At 46.0% G+C, this 21407-nt stretch overlaps 2 protein-coding genes across 13 annotated transcripts in view; one reads left to right on the top strand and one right to left on the bottom strand.

Annotated features, from left to right (window-relative positions):
* UBE3B (ubiquitin protein ligase E3B) overlaps positions 1–2112 on the top strand; it is a 33434-nt gene extending 31322 nt beyond the window's left edge. For 8 of the 10 annotated variants that reach the window (XM_014463962.2, XM_014463963.2, XM_023762044.1 and 5 more), the window contains one exon: positions 14–205. In XM_014463962.2, coding sequence (XP_014319448.1) covers positions 14–205 — 192 coding nt within the window. Of the gene's footprint in view, positions 1–13 lie in introns of all 10 variants that reach the window. The other 2 variants (XM_023762038.1, XM_014463960.2) reach the window with 1 other exon arrangement.
* A 2735-nt stretch (positions 2113–4847) lies between these two features.
* ZNF202 (zinc finger protein 202) lies at positions 4848–20955 on the bottom strand. Of its 3 annotated transcripts, XM_006098307.3 has the most exons (7): positions 20924–20955; positions 10712–11210; positions 9823–10033; positions 9421–9509; positions 8365–8494; positions 7504–7623; positions 4848–6968 (listed from the first exon to the last, which is right to left on the bottom strand). In XM_006098307.3, the coding sequence occupies exons 2-7, from the start codon at positions 11111–11113 to the stop codon at positions 5875–5877; spliced, it is 2046 nt and encodes a 681-aa protein (XP_006098369.1). In that variant the 5' UTR covers positions 11114–11210; positions 20924–20955; the 3' UTR covers positions 4848–5874. The 3 variants fall into 3 exon arrangements, with proteins under 3 accessions (XP_006098369.1, XP_014319457.1, XP_023617813.1); XM_014463971.2 differs by lacking the exon at positions 20924–20955 and having other exon boundaries at positions 10716–10977; XM_023762045.1 differs by lacking the exons at positions 9823–10033; positions 10712–11210; positions 20924–20955 and adding an exon at positions 10034–10699.
* Between the last annotated feature and the right edge of the window lie 452 nt (positions 20956–21407).

The following is a 21407-nucleotide window of genomic DNA, read 5'->3' as shown; positions in this document are numbered from 1 at the left end:
TGTGTGCTTACAGGACACCGGGGACACCCTGGGCAGCGTCCTCCGGGGCTTCTTCACCATCCGCAAGCGGGAGCCAGGTGGCCGCCTGCCCACCTCCTCCACCTGCTTTAACCTGCTCAAGCTGCCCAACTACAGCAAGAAGAGCGTCCTGCGGGAGAAGCTGCGCTACGCCATCAGCATGAACACGGGCTTCGAGCTGTCCTAGCACCGGTGCCGGCCGCCTGCCTCACAGACTCCTGCCTACCAGGACCTCAGCTCCAGGAGGCAGCGTTCCCCGGGGCCCGAGACTGACATGCCAGGTGACTGCAGCCCTCAGACCCTCTCTATAGCCATGAGACTCCCCTGTGGCTTCAAGAACTTGGGATGCACATGCGACTCTACACAACATTCTCCAGGTGACACTAATGGGAAGGGGGTGTCGGAAATAAACCTCCAGATTCCGCCAGCATCGGTCGTTTCTCCGTACTCCCAGTGGCCTGAAGCCCAGGCCTGCGACTGTGGAGGGGCTTCTCTTTTTTATAGTTTGATCTTTGGTGAGTCTTTCCTTCCTTACGTCTCTGAGTGCGCTGTGCATGCACAAGGCCCAGGCACTCCAAGCTCCAGGCTGGTTTCCGTGACCTGGGCCTGTGTGCACGAAGTCTAATACGTGTGAGACACTCCTGTTTCTGAAAACTACTCAGGTAGCCTCTATGCATCCAACAAAGGCTCTGCCTCCAGCCCATCCCCGGCAGCCTCTCCAGACTCCAGATGGCCAAGACCACCTGCTCCCCAGGGAGGCAGAGGTGCCGCTGGAAGGTCATGAGCACAGGAAGTTTGGGCGCTGCTCTCTTTGGCCTCAGATGCTCCGAGTCCTCAGCAGGCCAGCTGCTAGGGCACCTCCACTGGCTTGTTCCAGAAAGTGCGTTCACACTGCATCCTGGGTTTGCCAGAAAACGCCAGTTGGCCCTACGAGCAGCTCCGTTTCTAGAAGATGCGGCTGTCACCCAAAGCCTCCTGGTTCCCGGGAGCAGCTGCCTTCCTCCTGCTTGTTTGCCCGCCTGTTCAGCAGGAGGAAACAAATCTTAGCCAAGGTCCTGCTCTTCTGGGCACGGCTTTAGTCAGATCGTAAAATCCAAGAAACTTGGGTCTCACCCCCGTCCGTCCTCAGCACAGGGAACCCTGGAGACCTCTGTACTCTCAGCTCAGGAGGTTCAGGAAATTCACGGCCCCCTGGGTTGGTTTTCTTTGTTGTTGTTTTACTGTTTTCTCTGTCCTCCCATTGTGCTCCTCTATCCTCATTCTTCACCTTTATCATGAGAACTTGACTCTAGATCCAGGGAATTGAGGCAAAGGCCATGTCAGTGGTCTCTATTGACAACCATCCACCCTCGCCCCCCTCATCACACCCCTTCAGTCTCCCCACCACGGAGACTGAGCCAGAATAGAAGCCAGGAGTGCCTGGTCCCTCGTCTGCTCTATGGAGCGGCTTGGGCTTGTAGCTCCCTTCCAAGCAGCAAACACCTTCCAGCAAGAACCTTCAGGTTGGCGGCAGCGTGGGCGAGACCTGTCTCCATGGCTTCTGTGGAGACGGGTGCCGGGGTCCCGTCAGCGTCCAGGCCTGGCTGTGCCGAGCCCCCAGAGGCCAGTGTGTGTGTTTTACTTTGATGGAAAGGCAGCAAGGAATTTACAGACAGGAATTCAGCATTTAATATTTGTTAGTAACCTCCGAGTCTATGGATTTGCCACGTTCTTTAAATGCTCCATTCCTCCGAAGATCTCTCCTGAGCGTCTGTGTACACTGAGCGGGTTTGCGCATTATGCTGGGGCCCACATAACTGTCAACCTGCGCAAAGAAATGGGACCCCATCTTGGTGTTCATCACCTGAGAATCCTCCTGTGGGGGACTGGGTGCGGGTAGTAGTTTCTAAGCATCAACTCTGGGTCTCTCTTGCCGAGGAGGGGTAGTTTGTCATTTCATATCACTCTTCAGCAGCTGGAAATATTGCACTACCTAAAACACTGACTCTGCTTTCATAGCTGGTGTGCAGCCGCACCTTGATGGCTCTTGACGGCTCTAAAACGTTGTGGATTTTTAAAATAGAGATAAATAAATAAATAAGTGATAAAATAAAATGGTGTGGGTTATTTTGTTTTCACAGATAACTTATAGATTAAAACGTGATCAAAGGCTTTATTAAACTTCAGCCATGATGGCTGTTCCGCTTTATCTGAAGGAGCGCTTTCCGACCCCGTGTCTGGGAAGCTCAAGGTGGGGCTGCTGGGGCAGAAGCACACGGGCTCTCACAGCGGCAGGAAGACACAACAATAACCTAAGAGGCCTCCGATTCTCCGCCTACCCAGAGTTCAGAACAGCGGACAATTTGTTATTAAAGCTAATGTCACCTTCTGTACCACCGGTGGGCCTGTCCCTCTCACCCACTTCCCAGAGGAGCCATCACCCCACATGGCATGTCTTACACAGTCATGTGTGAGAGATGCTCGTAGAAAAGAACCCAGGCAACTCAAACTTGTGTGAAGTGAAATTCTGCAGCTGCATCTGAACATGCTTGGCTCTTCCCCTTAGTGAGGACACAGCCTTGTCTCATTCTATTCAACAAATGCAGCTTTACACTCCGCAGAAAACCCATCTCCAAACCGCCCGTTTTTCCAATTCCACCTTGTGTAGCTTTCCCCCTCCTCCTCCGTGAGTCTTGTTCTAGTGCCAGTACCAGGCTGTTTTGATTACGGTGGCTTTGTAGTATTACTTGATATCTGGAATTGTGATTCCTCCAAGTTACACTACAAAGCCACTGTAATCAAAACAGCCTGGAACTGGCACTAGAACAGACATATAGATCAATGGAACAGAACAGAGAACCCAGAAATCGGCCCAAGCCATTAAGCTCAATTAATATTTGACAAAGGAGGCAAGAGCATGCAATGGAGTCAAGAGAGTCTCTTCAATAAATGGTGTTGGGAAAATTGGACAGATACTTGCAAAAAAATGAACCTAGACCACCAACTTACAACATACATAAGAATAAACTCAAAATGGATGAAAGACTTAAATCTAAGTCATGAAACCATACAAATCCTAGAAGAAACCATAGGCAGCAAAATCTCAGACAACTCTCGTAGTAATATGTTTACAGATCCATCTCCTAAGGCAAAGGAAACTAAGGAGAAAAGAAACAAATGGGACATCAAAATACAAAGCTGCTGCACAGCAAGAGAAACCATCAACAAAACGAAGCGAGCCCACTGCATGGGAGAACATATTTGGCAATGATACTTCTGATAAAGGATTAATATCCAAAATATACAAGGAACTCATACAACTTAACAAAAGGAAGACAAACAATCCAATTAAAAAATGGGCAAAGGACACTTCTCCAAAGAGGACATACAGATGGCCAAGAGACATATGAAGAAATGCTCAAAGTCACTAATCTGGGAGATGCAAATCAAAACGACAATGAGGTACCATCTCACACCTGTTAGAATGGCTACCATCAACAAATCAACAAATGACAAGTGCTGGCGAGGATGTGGAGAAAAGGGAACCCTAGCCCTAGCTGGTCTGGCTCTGTGGATAGAGCTTTGGCCCGCAAACTGAAGAGTCCCAGGTTAGATTCCAGTCAAGGGCACATGCCCGGTTGCAGGCTTGATCCCCAGTAGGGGGCATGCAGGAGGCAGCCAATCAATGATTCTCTCTCATCATTGATGTTTTTCTCTCTCCCTCTCTGAAATCAAAAATATATTTTTAAAAAAGCGGGGGAGTGGGGGGACCCTAGTACACTGCTGGTGGGAATGCAGAATGCAGACTGGTACAACCATTATGGAAAACAGTATGGAGTTTCCTCAAAAAATTAAATATGGAACTGCTATTTGACCCAGTGATCCCACTTCCAGGAATATATCCTAAGAAACCCAAAGCACCAATCAGAAAGAATGTATACATCCCTATGTTCATAGCAGCACAATTTACAATAGCTAAGATTTGGAAACAGCCCACGTGCCATCAGTAGACGAGTGGATAAAAAAGCCCATTTATACCATGGACTACTATGCAGCAATAAAAAAGAAGAATCTCTTACCTTTTGAGACAGCGTGCAGGGACCTGGAGAGTATTATGCTAAGTGAAAGAAGTCAGTCAGAGAAAACAAGTATCACATGATCATTCTCATCTGTGGAATCTAAGTAACAAAATAAACCAATGAGTGGAGTGGATCCAAAGACATGGAAGCATGGACGAGTGCAGAATCTCAAAGGGAAGTGGGGGAAGGGTGGTGGGTGGGAGGTAATAAACCGAAGACCTTGTATGCATATATGCATATACCCATGGACACAAACAATAAGGTGCTGAAGGCCTGGGGGAGGGGCGGGGAGGGCGGGAGGCAGTCAATGGGGGAAGTAAGAGAAGAAAAAAACCCAGGGAACTTGACTGCCAGTGTTACTTTCATTTATTTCCATGTGCGTATTTCCAAAGGACAATGGCAGACTGGTACTAAAACCAAACCAGTCAACTGCAATATCATTACTGACCAAAATGAGAATTTCCTGGTTGAGCTGTTAGGGCTGGGCCTTGTTCTTATGCCCATATTCCGCTGGTGTACACTGCATTGAAAAACAGACCAGAAGAAACCAGGCACAGATGTCTCCCTCTTCTCATGCTTTAATCCCATACCCTGTGCTCCATGTACGGAGGAGTCTCCCCAGTCCTTGCCACTCCCACAATCAAAGCAGGTGAGGTTCATAGTTATTCAACCTCATTTCCACAGAACCTTTATCAGGCAAGAGAGACCCTTGGGCCATGAGATACTATGACTTAGTTCTTAATTACATGAAAATGAAACCACAGAGAAGCAGACAATGCAAACACGTGAAAGCCATTTACTTTTAGTAAATTCTTCAGGGTCCCAGGTGCTGGGGTTCCTTATGTTCCCTGATACCACAGAACCAGGGTAGGGATCATGGGGGTTAGGTGTCAGGAGCATAGTCTTGATAGCCTTGGCCAGCAGCAACAGCTTTTTCTTAATTGTTCCACAATCTGATCTCAGATCTCCAGTTTTATGTAAGTGATGTGACCCAGTGCCTTTGTAAGGTGACACTGTTCCAAAAGGCCCTCCCAAACCCCTGTGGAGAGGATGGGGTGGGTGGGCAGGCTTGTACCTATATGGGAATGTAAATGTTTTCATTATGACTTAATTATGCTTTGCAAATCCCTTGGCACCCAAATGCCACACCCCACTTATAGTAGAAAAAGTGCTGGGGACAAAACCAAGAAATTGGTCGAACAGTAGGAAGGCGAACAGCATGAGAACTCTAAAAGGAGGGGAAGAAAAACCCACAAGGAAAGAGGCTTCGGACAAGATCCTCCTTTTCAGCAGTGTCTGGCTCTGGCATCACTTTGTCAATGGGAATGGAGCACCCTGACAAGGTCCACGTGAAGCAGCTTTGAGGTTTTCGCCCATCAGACACTTCTCCAATCTCTCTCCGGTATCATGGACAGTGCCCAGCGAGGAAGTGATCAATGAGATGTGTAGTTATCCTGTGAATGGTTAGCAAAGCAATCTGGATGCAAATATCTGGCCATGAGTTCAGGGCTGTGTGCTTTAAGATCCGAGCCCTTACCAAACCTAAGGAATTGTCCTGGGCAACTTTAACTTGAGGCTGCTTGGTCTTTAGGGTATCTAACAGCCTATTTCTGGGAAATATAATAACCACAACTCGTAAGACTTCTAATTCTCCTACCTCATACTGATGGCATAGAGGCAGGGACACTCCAGTCAAGAAGCCTCAACTCAGGTTGTACTTTGGGCAAAATAGCTCCTTAAGGAGAAGTTGAGAGGAGCATTTACCTAATTGTGGGAAGGTTATGTCCATCTAGGCAAGTCAGGGAGACTCCCTGGAAAAGGTCTCCCCAGGATGACCAGAGGGCTTCTCCTCGCCTACCCCGGGGTCAGGGCTGAATGCAGACCTCCTATCATGGGGTCCCAGCTGGGAGGTGGTTCCTGAGTGGGTCCTCTGATGCCTGATTAAGTGATAGCCTCTGCTGAAGCTCTTCCCACAGGCAGGGCACGTGAATGGTTTCTCGCCAGTGTGTGTTCTTTGATGCCTGACGAGGTGGTCCCTTCGACTGAAGCTTTTCCCACATTCACTGCATTGGCAGGACCTCACCGCAGCGTGTCCTCTCAGGTGCTTGGCAAATGCGGCCCTGTGGCTGAAGCTCCGCCCACACTGGCCACAGAGATAGAGCTGCTCAGTATCATGTGCCTTGCGGTGTGTCAGGTACTGCCTGTGGTCGCTGAAGTACTCTCCACACTCTCCACACATGTAGGGCTTGTCTCCATGCTGGATTCTTTGGTGTGTTGTTAGCACGGATTTCTGGCTGAAGTTTTTGCCACAAATAGTACAAAAGAAAGGTTTTTCTCCGGTATGTGTCCTATGATGCCTGACAAGATCTGAAGTCCAGCGGAAGTGCTTTCCACACTCATCACATCGGTAGGGCTTCTCAACAGGTGTTTTCTCAGCTGGGACCAGAGGGGAGGTCTCATTCAGATTCTTCTGGTTTAGGGGGAATTTATAAGAAGTGCCCAGTACGTGAACCTTTTGATGCCTGGCAAGATGTGAGCTCCGTGTGTAACTTTTGCCACACTCCATACATTTATAGGGTTTTTCTCCTGTGTGAGTTCTCAGGTGTCTAACAAGGTGGGAGTTACATGTGAAATTTTTTCCACATATAGGACAGCCATGAGGTTTCCCTAACAGGGAGTGGATAGGTACAGTTTCCTGAAGATTTATTGAACTATTAAGTTGAGAAATATTTGTATCAAATCTTTCATCAAGTCTACCTGGGTCATCCTCAAAGACTATTTTCCAATCTGGAGTCTGGTGGATTTCTGGATCTCCTAAAACAGATGTGTGTAGAGTCTCCAAATTCAGATCTTCTTGCTCAAGAAACTCTTCCTCATCTTCACTCCTATCTCCTAAAGAGATGGTGAGAGGAGAAAATTATAGAGGTAATGATGCCTTCTACACAATTGGGGGGGGGGTATTTTAAAACAGAGTTCTGGAAGGGCCAGACCACACAGTGAGAAGCCCATATTTCATAACTGTAGAGACAGGGAAAAAAGGAAATAGTCACATGAATGCCTGTCATATGCAGGCACTTTCTTGTTATCTTAAGCTGTGAATAGCCTTAATTTGGACAAATATTATAATACTCATTTCACAAATGTGGAGGCTGAGGATCAAGTTTACGTAAACTGCTTAATAAATGGTTTAGCCACAATTCCAAAAGTCCCAATACCCCCCCCCCCCCCACATTTTGTATTACATATACCTCAAATGAATGATGGGAGGGGTAAGAGGAGGGAAAGGATAGAAGGATTGGCGTTTAGAGGGAGACAGCAGTAATGCCTGACATATTGGAAGAACCAATGAGGGCGATACCTCAGAGAGAGGGGAGCACCGACTAAAGGAACTGCCAGCTGCTTTGTGAATCCTCTGGTCTTTCCTCACCTGTGTAGGTAAAAGTCAGGATGTCTGGCTCTTGAGGTTCTTGAGGCTCTAGAATATCTGGAACCAAAGGCTCTTCTTCTATAATGTGGGAGATCTCATCTAATCTGGGGATTGGAAATGCTGTTCAAGAGGGGAAATAGGACATTATGATTGGTTAAACAATTCCCTGTGTAAAAGCAGATCAGCCAAGTAAGTCATTCAACTCTTTGGTCTTTTTAGCTTAAGTACCTCCAACCAAGTACTGCATACTTTTTGTCTTTTACCTATACCTCAATAATTACACACTGTAAATGCTACCCTCTCTTCCCATAGTTAAATAAATAGATTATCTCCAACTTTTATTGTTTCAAAACTCATGCTTACCTCAAATATATTAAAGTGATCTCTCTCTAGATCTACATATAAAAGCCTAATGTGCAAATTGACCCCTCAGGAGTTCGACTGGGAGTTCAATTGCTCGCTATGATGTGTGCTGACCACCAGGGGGTGGCATGGAATGAAGGCCCCAGCCAGCAGCCAGGGAAAGAAGACCATGGCCAGCAACTGGAAGGAAGGCCTTGATTGGCCCTCTGTTGCTGGCCAGGCCTAGGGACCCTACCCGTGCATGAATTTCATGCACTGGGCCTCTAGTAATATTATAACTTTACTTTCTTATTAGAAGTTTTCAACCATTTTCTAAGCATTTCTCTTCCCTTTAACTTAGAAGGATATCATTTTACTCAGCTAACCCTTCAATCTCATTGGTGGGGTAGGCATAAGAGAAGTCTAGAACATACAGTATAAGCTCTAAGCCCCCATAATTTCCAACAGGAGAAAGATCTCTGTGTTCATAACACTCTAGAAACACTTGAACTTCCTTACACAAGGAGACCACAATTCCACAGTCTTCTTCCAAGACATATTCTCCATAGAACTCTTTCTGTGTTGGATCCAGATCATCCCACTGCTCCTGGGAGAAGCATACAGCCACATCCTTGAACGTTACCAATCCCTGAAACAACAGCAGGATTCAATTAAAATGCGAAGCCTCATGGAGCCTCCCATTCTGTTCCTGGAAGGAAGGTCTCTGGAATAGGCAGAATCCACCCAGCAGACAGAAGGGACTCCAATGGGATACTTGGCTCCCTCAGGAAACCTGTGTTTCACCATGTCACTGCTTCCCTACTGGCACGTTCACACTGGCCTGCTACCACTACCTCGTCTTACTTCCTTTCAGAAGAACTATGTTCTTCCTCTTGAGAATATTGTTTAATTACAAAAAAAAGTCTTAAAAGCCATCATTCAATTCCCTAGTTGATGCTTTAATGCTACTTACATTTGTGTAAAAAGTCATCTTTTCTAGGAAGTTTTCCCTGACTGACCTTCTCTAATCACTCTTATCACTTACAAAGTCTACACAGCATAAATAAGACTTTTGTCTTCAGCTCCATTAGTCTAAAAGCACAGATAAATTCTATTCCTTTGCCCCCCAGCCACATAGCTTCGCTTCTGGGCTCTGCCTAAGGTCAGTCTTCATAATGTTGTGGCCTGACTGAAGGCAGCCCTTGCAAGAGTCACCATGCAAGTTCAGAAATCACTTCTGCAGCAGTGAGACATCCTTACCAATGACTGTCAAGTTTATTCCTAAAAACCAAAACAAACCCCCATTCAACGTCAAAGTTGCAGTGGAGAGTTACAAAATAATCCCATTCTGTTAGTCCCCCTGGTCAGTGGCAAATAAAGGGGTTTTGGAGCCTGCAGATCCAACTGAGACTATTATAATTTATCTCATTAGATGCAACTCCCTTTCCCCAGCCCCCACAAGTGAAGAACAGAATTTAAACTGACAGAAGAAGAGTGGAAACTGGTGTCCTGTCTGACCCATTGAGTATATGACTCTTCAAATTCTCTAGGAAATAGAAGGACACGAGGGTGCACCTGTGACAGAGCAGTAAGAAGGGCGACCATCTCGGAGTTTCCAGTGTTCCTCTCCTCAGGAAGGCCTGGGTCCTGGGGCACTGGAACCTCTACGAAGAAAAGAGGGCAGAGGTCAGCAATAGGCAATGCACCCCTGAAACTAACAAAGAGCTGAGCAACCCCCATCATCTTTGGGAATCAAGGGCAGCTCCAATAACCCAAACACAATCTACAACACTAACGGATGCTAAGGGAATGACCAAGAGCACTGCTCTCTAAGCTCAGCCCTAGTCCCGGGGACTCTAGCTAGTACTCTCTCTCAACACCCTGTCCTGTGAGTTATTCCTATTCCAATTTCCCCAGCCTCGCCGGTACAGAAGTCCACCCCACCCTCCACCCCCACACTCTGCCGGGGCTTCCCACCGCTCTCGTGCAAGGGCTGCAGCTCCAGTTCATGGCACAGGCTCTGCTCTGCTGGTTCCCCCGGATCTGGGCTCAGTGTGATCTCCGCATGGGGCTCCTCTGGGCTCAGGGTCTGCGCAGGATCCTGCAGCTCACTAGGTGACTCAGGCTCTGCTCCTGGGTGCACTGGCTCCTCTGACAGGACTTCCTGGCCATGAACATGGGCAGTCACCTGGGAATAATTCCAACTTCCAGTCACCATGGAATCAGGAGGAAAGTCTTGGTTGTCATCAGGGCTCATTTTAGGAGAAGCTGCCAATAGAAAAAAACTCCCAGAGGGACCCAGATGAAGAGGGGAACCCCCAGTTCCATTGGGGCACGCAAGGAAGCTGTTATCCTCGCCAGATCAAAGCAGGAACGATCAGACACTGCACTGCTTTCTCGCCTCCCACAACCGTGTCCCTACCCACCAGGACCTCAGTCCTGGCCTTCCCATCGCTACCTGTCCCACCCGCAGCAACCCTCAGTGTCTGCTTCCATGTGCTGTTGACCTGGGCGGAAATCTGTGACTGAGGGTTTATGAGAACCTTTGAGGAAGTAACAAAATCTTCCTCCCCAGAAACTGGAGATTCAACATCTAAAGAAGGGAAAACGAAAGCCACGTGACCCTGGGGTGATGAGGGCCCTGTAGGTAGTCCCTAGGTGGGTGTTTCAAAAACCAGAAAGTCACACTCACACACACAGACACCGCCTCTGCCCCACGGGGCTTATGGATCTAGGCGCAACCCAAGGGCAGAGCCAATTAAATGTAAAGGTGATTTATGGGGCCCCGTCAGCCCTACTCCCAAATCCGTCCTTCCAGCCAATGGTCCCCCTCCACATCACACAGGTCAGGACTCCCCCTCCTCACCCACCGCCTTGGTGTCCTGGGTTGGTTTTGCAAACCCTCCACCAGTGTCACCGCCTCCTCGCCACTCTCTGGCCGCTGGCCCCGCACCCAGCTCTGCAGCTCTCCGGGCAGCACGGTAAGGAACTGTTCCAGCACGAGCAGCTCTAGGATCTGCTCCTTTGTGCGCCTCTCTGGCCTCAGCCACTGACGACAAAGTTCTCGGAGTCGAATGAGAGCTTCCCGAGGGCTTGCTGCTTCCTGGTAGCGAAAGCGCCGGAAGTTCTGGTGTGAGGTCTCAAGCACGGGGTCGTCCCTCTGCAAGACAGATTCTGGCCTACAGGTGAAATCATCTTCCAATTTCACCAGTAGAATCCCCTCTTCTTCCCAAAGATCCTGGTCCTCTGGTTCCAAGGCTGTAGCCATTTTCTGGCTCTGGGCTGGTCTCACACCATCTAGAGCTCACACTGCCATTACCCCCCAGTCTCAGCCTGGGCACCTCGAGGAGTTTCTCCCAAGGGACCTGGGGTAGAGAAGTAGAGACAAACAGTGTAAGCTCAGAATTATGCACAGTGGTAGCAGTTCTGAGTTTAATCATAATCTTGCACATATAACACTTCCTCAAGCTATTAAGTCCCCTTTCCCCGAATCTGCATAACCCATAAACAAATCTAGTCGGACCAGATGACGTATGTTGAACACGTAAATTCCCCACCTCTTTTCCTGGGCATGGTTCACACCCCATAAAAAAACACTGCATTTCTACTTCACGAGACTTGTGAACCTAAAAGCTAAGTGGCTAGCAGCAAGGACACTCAGAATTACCTGCTAAAAACCGTGGTACTGACCAAGGTGTGTCCTGTACAAACACATTTACATATATACTAGAATGTATATTCTCAGAAGAGACACATCGACAGGACTGAAATAGAGAAGGTCTTATCAAAGTTCATTCTGAACCGAATCATACCCAGTATTCATTTCTTCTGTAAAATGGAAACTCTCAGAGATTTGAGGGGAGGATCCGGTGAGTTAACAGTGGAGAAAGCCACTTATAGTGGCTGGCACACAGGCCCCCACAAAAGCAACTTTTCTCTTGTAAGACATCTTTAGTTGGAAGACCTACAGGCACTCACACCCAAGCGTTCAAAATGAAGTCCACGCATCGGTCTTACTCCCAACCCTCCCTCTTCCTGGAAGCCTGTCTAGGCTGGATCATTCTAGTCAAGATTAAACTTTGTGATCCTTGGGTTTAACACTGATTCTTCCCCATTGCTTACAGCTCATTAAACTGATTCTGCCTCCTACCCTCTGAACCTGTTTCCTCCTCTTCCTTACAGAGACGGCTGTAGTTTGGGCCCTCACCTCTTGCCTGCACCACTGCCGTAACCTAACTGGGTGCCGGCCGTACTCAACTGGGAGCAAAGGGCAACAGAATTACCCACGAAGCTTTTGCAAACAGTATCACACATCATTTCTCTGGATATTCTGATTCAGTCAATCTAAGCATCTGTATCTTTAGAAGTGCTAGGTGAGCTTTGGATGTGCATCTTGGTTGAAACACCGAGGGTGTGAGGGTGCATAAGGTTAAGAGAGCCTTGGGGTAGGCTGCCAGGGTGTGAATCCTGGCTCTACTGTTCCCTCGTTATGAGGCCACAGGCAAGTCCTTATCCTCCTTATGCCTGTCCCCCCATTCATAGAATAGAGGTCATAATGGTATTCATCTAATAGGTACTATGAGGATTAAATGTATTAGTACCTGTGAAGTACTTAGAAGAGTGATGGCATGCCAAAGTTAACTTTTTAAAAAATATTTCTAAGTTTTAGTTCAAACGGCATCACTCAACATTTAAAAAATAATTTCTTCCCTGGCCAGGTGGCTCAGTTGGTTGGAATGTCATCCTGTACAGTTGCAGGTTCGATTCCTGGTCAGGGTGCGTGTGGGAGGGAACCCATCGATGCTTCTCTTACAGTGATGTTTCTCTCTCTCTCAAATCAATAAAAAACCCCACATATCCTCAGATGAGGATAAATAATAATGATGATGATGATAATTTCTTACTAGGATCAGTTCCAAGCTCTTCACAATCAGCCCTCAATCTATTTTTATGCTTCACATCCTACCCTTCCCTCTGCCTTACCTGGTTATAACAAATGCATTGCTCATCTCCCTACAACAGGGTGTCTTTCCAGGCCTCCAGGCAGGCCTCCAGGCCTGCGTGAAGGCAGTTCCTTCTGCATGGAAAACCCATAACTCCCCACCCCCAATGCTGCATGGTGTCCCCACTTCTTCTTGACAGGTCCCTCTTCTCCATCCCCATGACCTGCAGGGTAGGTCCTTATCAGTTCTCATCCGGATTACTGAAACTGCCTCCAGATGTGAGCTACCTGCTCCAGGCCTACCTTCAAGTTACCAGGCACAAGAGTGAGTACTCTTAGCAAATCTGGTCCCTATTTAAGACCCTCAATCAATCCTGGCTTGTAAGTGAAATACAGACTTACTTCCAAGTATCATATTTTAGGATGGACCTTCATTTTATTTCCTTTGCCCTCCTCTCCAATCCTTTCAAACACATACACACGTGTGTGCATGCAAAGCACACAAAAGTCCTAAGTTCTTTGGCTTTTGAACATGCTGTTCCTTCTGAGTCTTTGCCCTTCATTAGGGTAGACTTTATCTTTCAAGACACAGCTCAGGCTTCATGTCCGCTGAGATGATTGCTTTGATCCCATTCCCCCCATCCTTAGACATGGTTAGAAATCACTGTGCCTCCATAGCAACCTGCGCACATCTCTATCACAGTATCGGTCATATCAAATAGCCATTTTTAAAAATATATTTTATTGACTTTTTACAGAGAGGAAGGGAGAGGGATAGAGAGTTAGAAACATCAATGAGAGAGAAACATAGATCAGCTGCCTCCTGCACACTCCCCACTGGGGATGTGCCCGCAACCAAGGTACATGCCCTTGACCGGAATCGAACCTGGGACCCTTCAGTCCGAAGGCTGATGCTCTATCCACTGAGCCAAACCGATTGGGGCTCAAATAGCCATTTTTCATCTTTTCTGTGAACCGCTTTAAAGTTAGGGGCTATGCTTTTCATCAATGCCCAATACCTATAATAAAGTGCAATAAAAATGCATTTAAATGAATACACCTCCACTTTGAAGTTTTCTTCCCACTTTAACAGGAAGAATCAGTCTTTTTTTCTCCATTATGTTTCTACTCTCTTTTTTATTCACCCAATCTTGTTAATTCTACCTTTAAACTTCTTTCAAATTCATCCATCTCACCTCCACTGCCAGTCCCCTGGAGAAGCCCACTAAAAGGCAGTAATAGAATCCTTTAAAAAAATGACATCACCAGCTCCACCTCACTGGCATGTGACAGGCACGTTGAACAACTTGGTTCAAGTTTTACCACTGGTCTTCCTGGCCATGTCCCCTCCAGACCAAGATGCAGTCCCCACATATAACCGGAGAAATTCTTCATTGTTTAATCTTTGTGCTTCAAACGAACTGCCTTAGATCCACCTTCAAAATTATCAATTCACCCTTAATAGCTGTGTCTATGTGCTATTGCCCATCAAATGAGTTTAATTTCAATAATAAAAATATTATTCATTTTTATTATCTATATCACATTGCTCTTCCTGCTTACTTATCCATTATCCTAAAATATCTACTATATACTCTCAGTTTGTTTTAGAGTCCCATATCTCGATGTTCATATGCTAATTTGCCTACTTATTCAATCTGCAATCTCTAGCTCATGATTTGTTTTCTTAGGCGGTTTGTAATGCTTAAAATGCTATGCCCATCCTCAATGATTGAATTTTATATGTTGGGAGCTCGGAGAGCCCTAGGTTATAAAAGTGAGCTCTTTGAATAGAATTTCATTTGCTTCTACCTAAAACCTAATGATTTCAATGATCTTGGATCAGTTTTTATGTTAATTTCTCAGTGTTCCTGACTTAAGCTGGTATTATTTGGGCCAATGCTTGTGACTTTTGTCCTACCGAAGGTTATGGAGGCTTACTTCCTCGCCCTTTTGACTTATCACTCGACAGATTTCTAGGGGCAGCTCTTCAAGGCTCCAGGCTGAGAGAGGTTCAATTCCATGGACTTCCCCACCCCACCAGTTCCCCAGTTCATGTCTCCTTGTTGGAGCACTGATTTTAGAACCCCAAACTCCAGAAGCCTTTATTTTGGTTTCAAATGTCCTTGGGCTGTGGCGGAGTCAGCTTGTACTTACTACTCTAGTTTTTATTTCTAGAACCTATACATTTACCTTTAGGTTTTTTTATTTGTTTTTTGTGGGTGGGGCAAATGGGTGCAGGAATGTAATGGGCAAGAGCCCCCTCGACATTAGCTGCACCTGCAACATTGCAGGCAGGTCTGAGTGGTGGACTTTCTAACATAAAAAATCAGCCGATGGCTTCACATTGTCCACAGAATAAAATTTAAACTTATGATTTGATTCTCAAAGCCCTTCACGACCTGGCCCCTACCTACTTCTCGTTGCCCACGATCACCACTCCCACTGAATGTCACTGCTTCACAGTCCAGTACTGTCCCTTTCCTATGTCCTCACTAGGATTTCACGATGCTGTTCACTCCTCCTGAAAGCCCTTTCCTATCCCTGTGGTTAACTCTACTCATCCGTCAGCTGCAGTTTTCCCAGGATGCCTCCCTGCCCCGTTCAGACCACTCCCACAGAAACTTGCACTGCCCCCATCACAGCACACTTATCCACTTTTTGTGTAAGAACTGTTCATTTTGCTGCTGAACTCACCAGACTGTAAAGCTCTGAGGACAGGGACAGCACATAGCTCACTGCCCATCACGCAACAGGCACTCACACACAGAACACGTAGGTCTTTTAAGTCTGTCTCTGGAAGGACAGACAATGTCTTACTAATTCTTATTCATGTATCCAGCAAACCATGTGCTGGACAAGGAATGAATACGGAAGACCGTTTACTGCTTGGACTGTGAGTAAACCGACACTCTTAGTGGTTCCTAACTCGACAGAACCGCAGCTCATTGCAAGGAGTCTTCAGACTGCCCTGGGACAATCCAAATGCAAGTCACACAAAGCTGTGCATTAGGAAAAAAAATCATTTTACTTTGAGGATTTTTTTTTAAATGAATCTATTTTCTTTTCTTTTTTCTTTTTTTTAAAATATATTTTATTGATTTTTTTACAGAGAAGAAGGGAGAGGGATAGAGTTAGAAACATCGATCAACTGCCTCCTGCACGCCCCCCAGTGGGGATGTGCATGCAACCAAGGTACATGCCCTTGACCAGAATCGAACCTGGGACCCTTGAGTCCGCAGGCCGATGCTCTATCCACTGAGCCAAACTGGTTCGGCTTACTTTGAGAATTTAAATAAACTTTAATAAGCACAAAACTAGACATCCAGTAATTTAATGAAGCTACAATAATGACTACTGATCAAGCCAAAACTTCCAAACTCCCTCTTCCCTCCAATCTTGCAAGGTAGCACCCATGCCCAGTGAAGCCGAAGGAAGCCTCCTCGTTTTCATGTTGTACTAGCTACAAGAAGTCCCTACTATGGAAAGGGTTCTGTTCTCACAGGACTTGGCTTTCCAAAGGAAAAGAATATAACAGCACCTCATAAAAGTTGCCATTTTTAGCCCGGCCAGTGTGGCTCTGTGGTTGAGTGTCGACCTATGAACCAGAAGGTCACGGTTCGATTCTGGGTCAGGGCATATGCCTGGGGTTTTGGGCTGGATCCCTAATAGGAGGCATGCAGGAGGCAGCCAATCAATGTTTCTCTCTCATTATTGAGGTTTCTATCTTTCTCTCCCTCTCTGAAATCAATTTAAAAAATATAAATTAAAAACTGCCATTTTAAAATGCCCTTCAGAATCAGGAAATGAGATTTCCAATGCTTGTCTGTATTTATGTTGGCAGCCTGAGAAACTGAGATGAAGGCAAACAGATCCTCAGCAGCAGAATGAAGGGAGGAAGGGGAGTCCTTGGTGGGACAAGAGATGGGAAGGGACAGGAGGCGGGCAGTGCTGTGGACTAGGAACCCAAAGATGGAAGGCCCAGGAGGGTTTCATGGGATAACACACAAGGGCCCTTGTAAAGGGTAAAGCCCCCTGCAGATAACTGCTCTCCTCACACACAAGACTAGCTGAGATCTGGGTGAGTTTATGAACTAAAATGTGCTTGCAACTGTCAGGTATCAGTATCAGAGCTAGAAAATGGACACTGTTTTATTCTTTAATTCACGGGGTGTACTACACTGTAAGTCTCTCTTGCAAACTGGTTGTCCTTGCTCTTCTAACACCTTCCCATTCAATGTCTATCCTTGGAAGGGTTCCACAATGACAGCTAAAAACTGAACAAAAGGATGACACAGAGAGAATGTGAAGCCAGGCCAGGAAGAGTGAAAGACTTGGTTCCAGAAGGTTCTGAAATGATGTGTGCAGACGTGTTTCACAAGCCTAGGTCCCATAGCTAGTCAAGAGTGTGTATTTCTATGAGGCAGAATTGGGGAGAGATGTGGAAAAGATAAGACCTTTCTCCAATCCTGGTCCAGCTGTCTCTGCTTCTTACTGAAGTGTCACAGCCCGTGAAGACCCTACAGAATCCTACTGACAAGAACGGGAAACTGCAGGCAATGGAAGGGTACCTGCTTCTCTACCTTAAAGTATTGCTATTTGCGGGGGTCATTCTGGAGCCTAAATGACAAGGTTTGTAGTCATATCTGTCTCAAGGAGAGATAGTGACCTATTTAGTAGCAAATAATTTTCAGAAGAAAACAGTGATCAGAAAGGTTCAAATGATTCTATTTAGCAGACATCGCTATCCCTGCCAGTCTCCATTCTTGTCTTACACTAATTCAGATCCATAACCTAGAAATTCGAGTATGACTGCTTACTGGGTCATTGCAACAGATCTTCTTTCTCATTTGCTCTAGAACAGAAATCAACTAATACAATTGGGCCCTAATGTATTAGCTGCCCTTTTCCAATGCTGTATTGTTCTTTAAAACTAAAGATTAGCCCAGTATGATCCCACTACTGGAAGATTCTTTTGTTGTGTTAACTGTCATAGACACAAAATGCTTCTCCATGCTTCCCATATAAGGGTTAGGGCTGGACCCCTCTCCTCACTTACTGGCCATGTGACACTCCCTAAGTCTCATCTTCAAAATGTGGCTCATACCACCTCAGGTGACGGTCCCAAACATACAGAACCACTCAGCATACAGCCTGGCATAGGGCAGGTGCCCAATATATTTTGTTCTCTTTTTTCCAACTTTTGGGAAGAAGGCAAGATTTAAATGTTAAGCAAACAGTCTGTTATTTCATCAAAATTACCAAAAGATTAAAATGTAAAGGAAAAATCTTGGTCTGTTTACTGTTACATCAAAAGTGAAGTGTTAAACCAGAGGAGTCCTGCGTTGACAGCACTTATAAGCTAGGATCAAATAGGACCCTTTTCCAAGGGTGGAAACTGACAGGCAGGATTGAAATCAACTCTAATAAGCAGTTATATGCAATCTTCCCAAATCATATTAGCAATGCTTCTACGGATCAATATCATAGTCCCCTTCCCTCCCTGTAACTGGGAGGGGGCAATATGAGGCGAGCGGTTAGTATACCCAAGAAGTCCCTCAAAAACTTAACTCAAAAGGCAAAAGAAATAAAAGGAAATGAATTCACTGACTTCTGAACACATCAAGCTCAAACTATGTTTAAAAACTATTTTGCCACTTAAAATGTTTCCCTTCTTCATTAGATTCAACATAAAATATCTGAGTAGCACGGAGAGAAGTGGCTCAAAGTTACTACAATAGGTTTCAGAGAAACAGAATAAGGTGTAGAGAAGGGGAAGATTAGGAATAAAGAGGTCAGATGGGCGGTGGCGGTACAGCGAAGTCAGGGAGGCTGAGATATAAATACTTTCAACCCTGAATTTGTAGACTTTGTGGTTAGGATCAAAGTGTACAATGGGCATAAAAATGTCACTGAGAGTAAATGCAAACATGAAAAATGTAAAATAAAGCTCTAAAATCATTATAATTCACTTCATTTTTTACTTGAAATGTGTTCAATAGATATGTACCAAAGGCCCAGGAGGCTGAACAGTGGACAGTTCTGCCTTTGGAGTTAAATGACTTGCATTCTACCTCCTAAAGGTGTGTCACCCTGGACAAGTCACATCAACTCATCCTGAAGATAGGGATGATTCTCTCCCTAAAGGCAGAGAGATGGGTCATCTTTTGAGAAATTGTCCAGCTCTTTGCTGGTGATAAGGGAGGTGTTTTGAGAGGAACAAGGATACTATATGGTTTTATTGAGTACTTGGGCCCTAATGTATTAGCTTAGGATGGTGAAAGGAATTCATTACAGACTTGAGGCAGGCTAGAGGCCAAATATAGATTTTAAGAGTCCAAAATTAACTATGTGGCCATCATGATATTTGTTAATCTCCAACGCGAAGATGAACCTTAGGTAAGGGTGATTACCCAGAGATAGTTAATGGCCTACATAAAGCAGCATCTATACGCCCAGGTTAAAACAGAACCCAAACTAATCTGAAGTAGGAAAAGGGCAGTCAGCAAACCTGACTCCCATCCTGCTATCAGCAGAGTTTTCATTTGGCAGCCAGAGTTACACTAGCTGTATCCAATGAATGACTACAACAAACATGGTCAATGCCAATCACACAACATGACTTAATAAAAGATAACAGGATATTATAAATACAGCCTGACCTGAGGTGTAAATATGGATGATTCAGAACAGTCAATTCAGAAGTCATTAACTAGGTTTTTAGTTTTGTAATTAAAATTCTAGTCCAGACGCTCCCTGCTCTGTCCCCAGATGACCTCCTTCTGGCTTTCCCGGGCTCCCCTGCATATGAGATGCTCAAGGAGGGGACCCATGCTTGCTGGACCAGAGGAATCAGAGAAGCATCAGGTTTCCACTGCAGCCTAAATCATGGTCCAAAGGAGAAGTAATCCCAGGAAGCCTTTCTTGCTGTGGGCAGTTTAGCATCTTTATCTCCCACTGTGAGCCCTGCCCCTGAGAGCAAAGATCTCCTTATTCACTTTCATATTTCCAGAGCCTAACATTTTGCTAAATATTTGGAAGAAAAGATGCTCAATAAATGTGTGTTGAATTTAATTAAGCTATTATCTCTTCCAACTTGAGTATAGAAACACATTAAGAATCAGTGGAGGCCAGCGATTCTGGGTAATAAAGCACTCACAGGGACAATTACAGGCATTGGGCATAAGCATTTATTCCAATCTTGTGGGGAATCAGCTACAGTAGCCATATAGTGTTTTACTATGTGGCATAGAATTAGGAGAGAAAAACTTCTTCAAGGGGGTAAGTGGGCTGGGGGTGAGCTCATTCCAAATATCTCACCACACAAGGTGCTGGCAGAGAAAGATGAAAAAAAGCATAGGTTCTGACCTTACAGAATTTAATATATAGTTAAGAAATATCAGGGGCTTTACATACTAGGGATTCACAGCAAAAACCTAGTTTATGAGTATAAGCTATATGATCAAAAGAGAAGCGCCTATCAAGAGAAATAAGAAAATTAAGGGGAAAACTTTTAAGTATTTCACTTTCAATTTGGTATAAGATAATGTAGCCTTCAGAGCTTGCTTGTTTTTAAAGTACACTTTCTTAATTCTACAAATGAAAGAATTCAGACCCACGAGGTTCAATTACCCACACAAGCTCTTATTACTAGCTTCCGGCACAGAAGTACTCTACACACAGGTCTTTTGACCCCCAAACCACTGCCAGGTTTATGTGAAGAAGTCTGGCCACAGGCAGCGGTTCTCAGCGTCAGAAACCTAGACCAGCAGCACCAGCACCTCCGAACTTGTTAGACCCTCGAATTATCAGGGCCAGCCCAGGCCTATTACCAGCAACTGGGGGGCTGGCCCCAGCCATCTGTTTCACAGGCCCTTCAGGTACCCCAGATGCATGCATTTGGGAACCAGTGCCTGGGGCAAAGGGCGTAAATCCGAGGCTCCAGCAGAAAGGATCCAACGTTTCCAGCGTCGGCCAAATTTAAAGGGGGAGGGGGTGCAAAGGCTTCAAGAGTCTAGGACCGGTCTGTCTTACGCTTGTGCCACATTAAATGGGAAAACTACCTGTGTCGTTTGTAATGCCCAAGAGTCCCTCATATCCTAGTAAAAGCCTTGCTGTGCGATATAATATACATACAAAGGGAGCAAAAGGGGTACAGCCGAAGGAAGACAGGGGTGAAGATCAGGAGTCCCAGGTGTTTGGTCCTAGGAGGAAAAATTCCCTTCCGCTACCTGGTAAGAGCAGAAAGTTACTCGAGACGCACGGCCACAAACCCTAACTGCTCTGCTGTCCCCTGCGTCCCAGCAACAAGCCTCCCAGGCCCCACCACAACCTTTCTGGATCCAGGCTCATGCGTGGGGGTGGTTTGGAAGATACATTGAGGGGGGAGGGGGAGGGAGGAGGATCGCCACTAGCTTTCCTTGTGGCTTCTGAGGGGGGCTGCCCTGGGTATCGCCTGCAGAGTGCGGACAGAGATAAAGCACCAGCTTCTTCGCCTAGCCTCCAAGAGGGACCCTGGAGGGGTGGGGGTGGGGTGGGGGGGGCGGCACTGCTCTCCCGGACCACGGTGCCGGAAGAGTTGGGTCAAAGAGATGAAACTAATGCAGATATACGGGATATC

This window comes from Myotis lucifugus, unplaced genomic scaffold, assembly GCF_000147115.1.
Source record: "Myotis lucifugus unplaced genomic scaffold, Myoluc2.0 scaffold_229, whole genome shotgun sequence".
NCBI lineage: Eukaryota > Metazoa > Chordata > Mammalia > Chiroptera > Vespertilionidae > Myotis > Myotis lucifugus.
The sequence above is the reverse complement of the archived record's forward strand: the minus strand, read 5'-3'. Positions and strand labels throughout refer to the sequence as shown.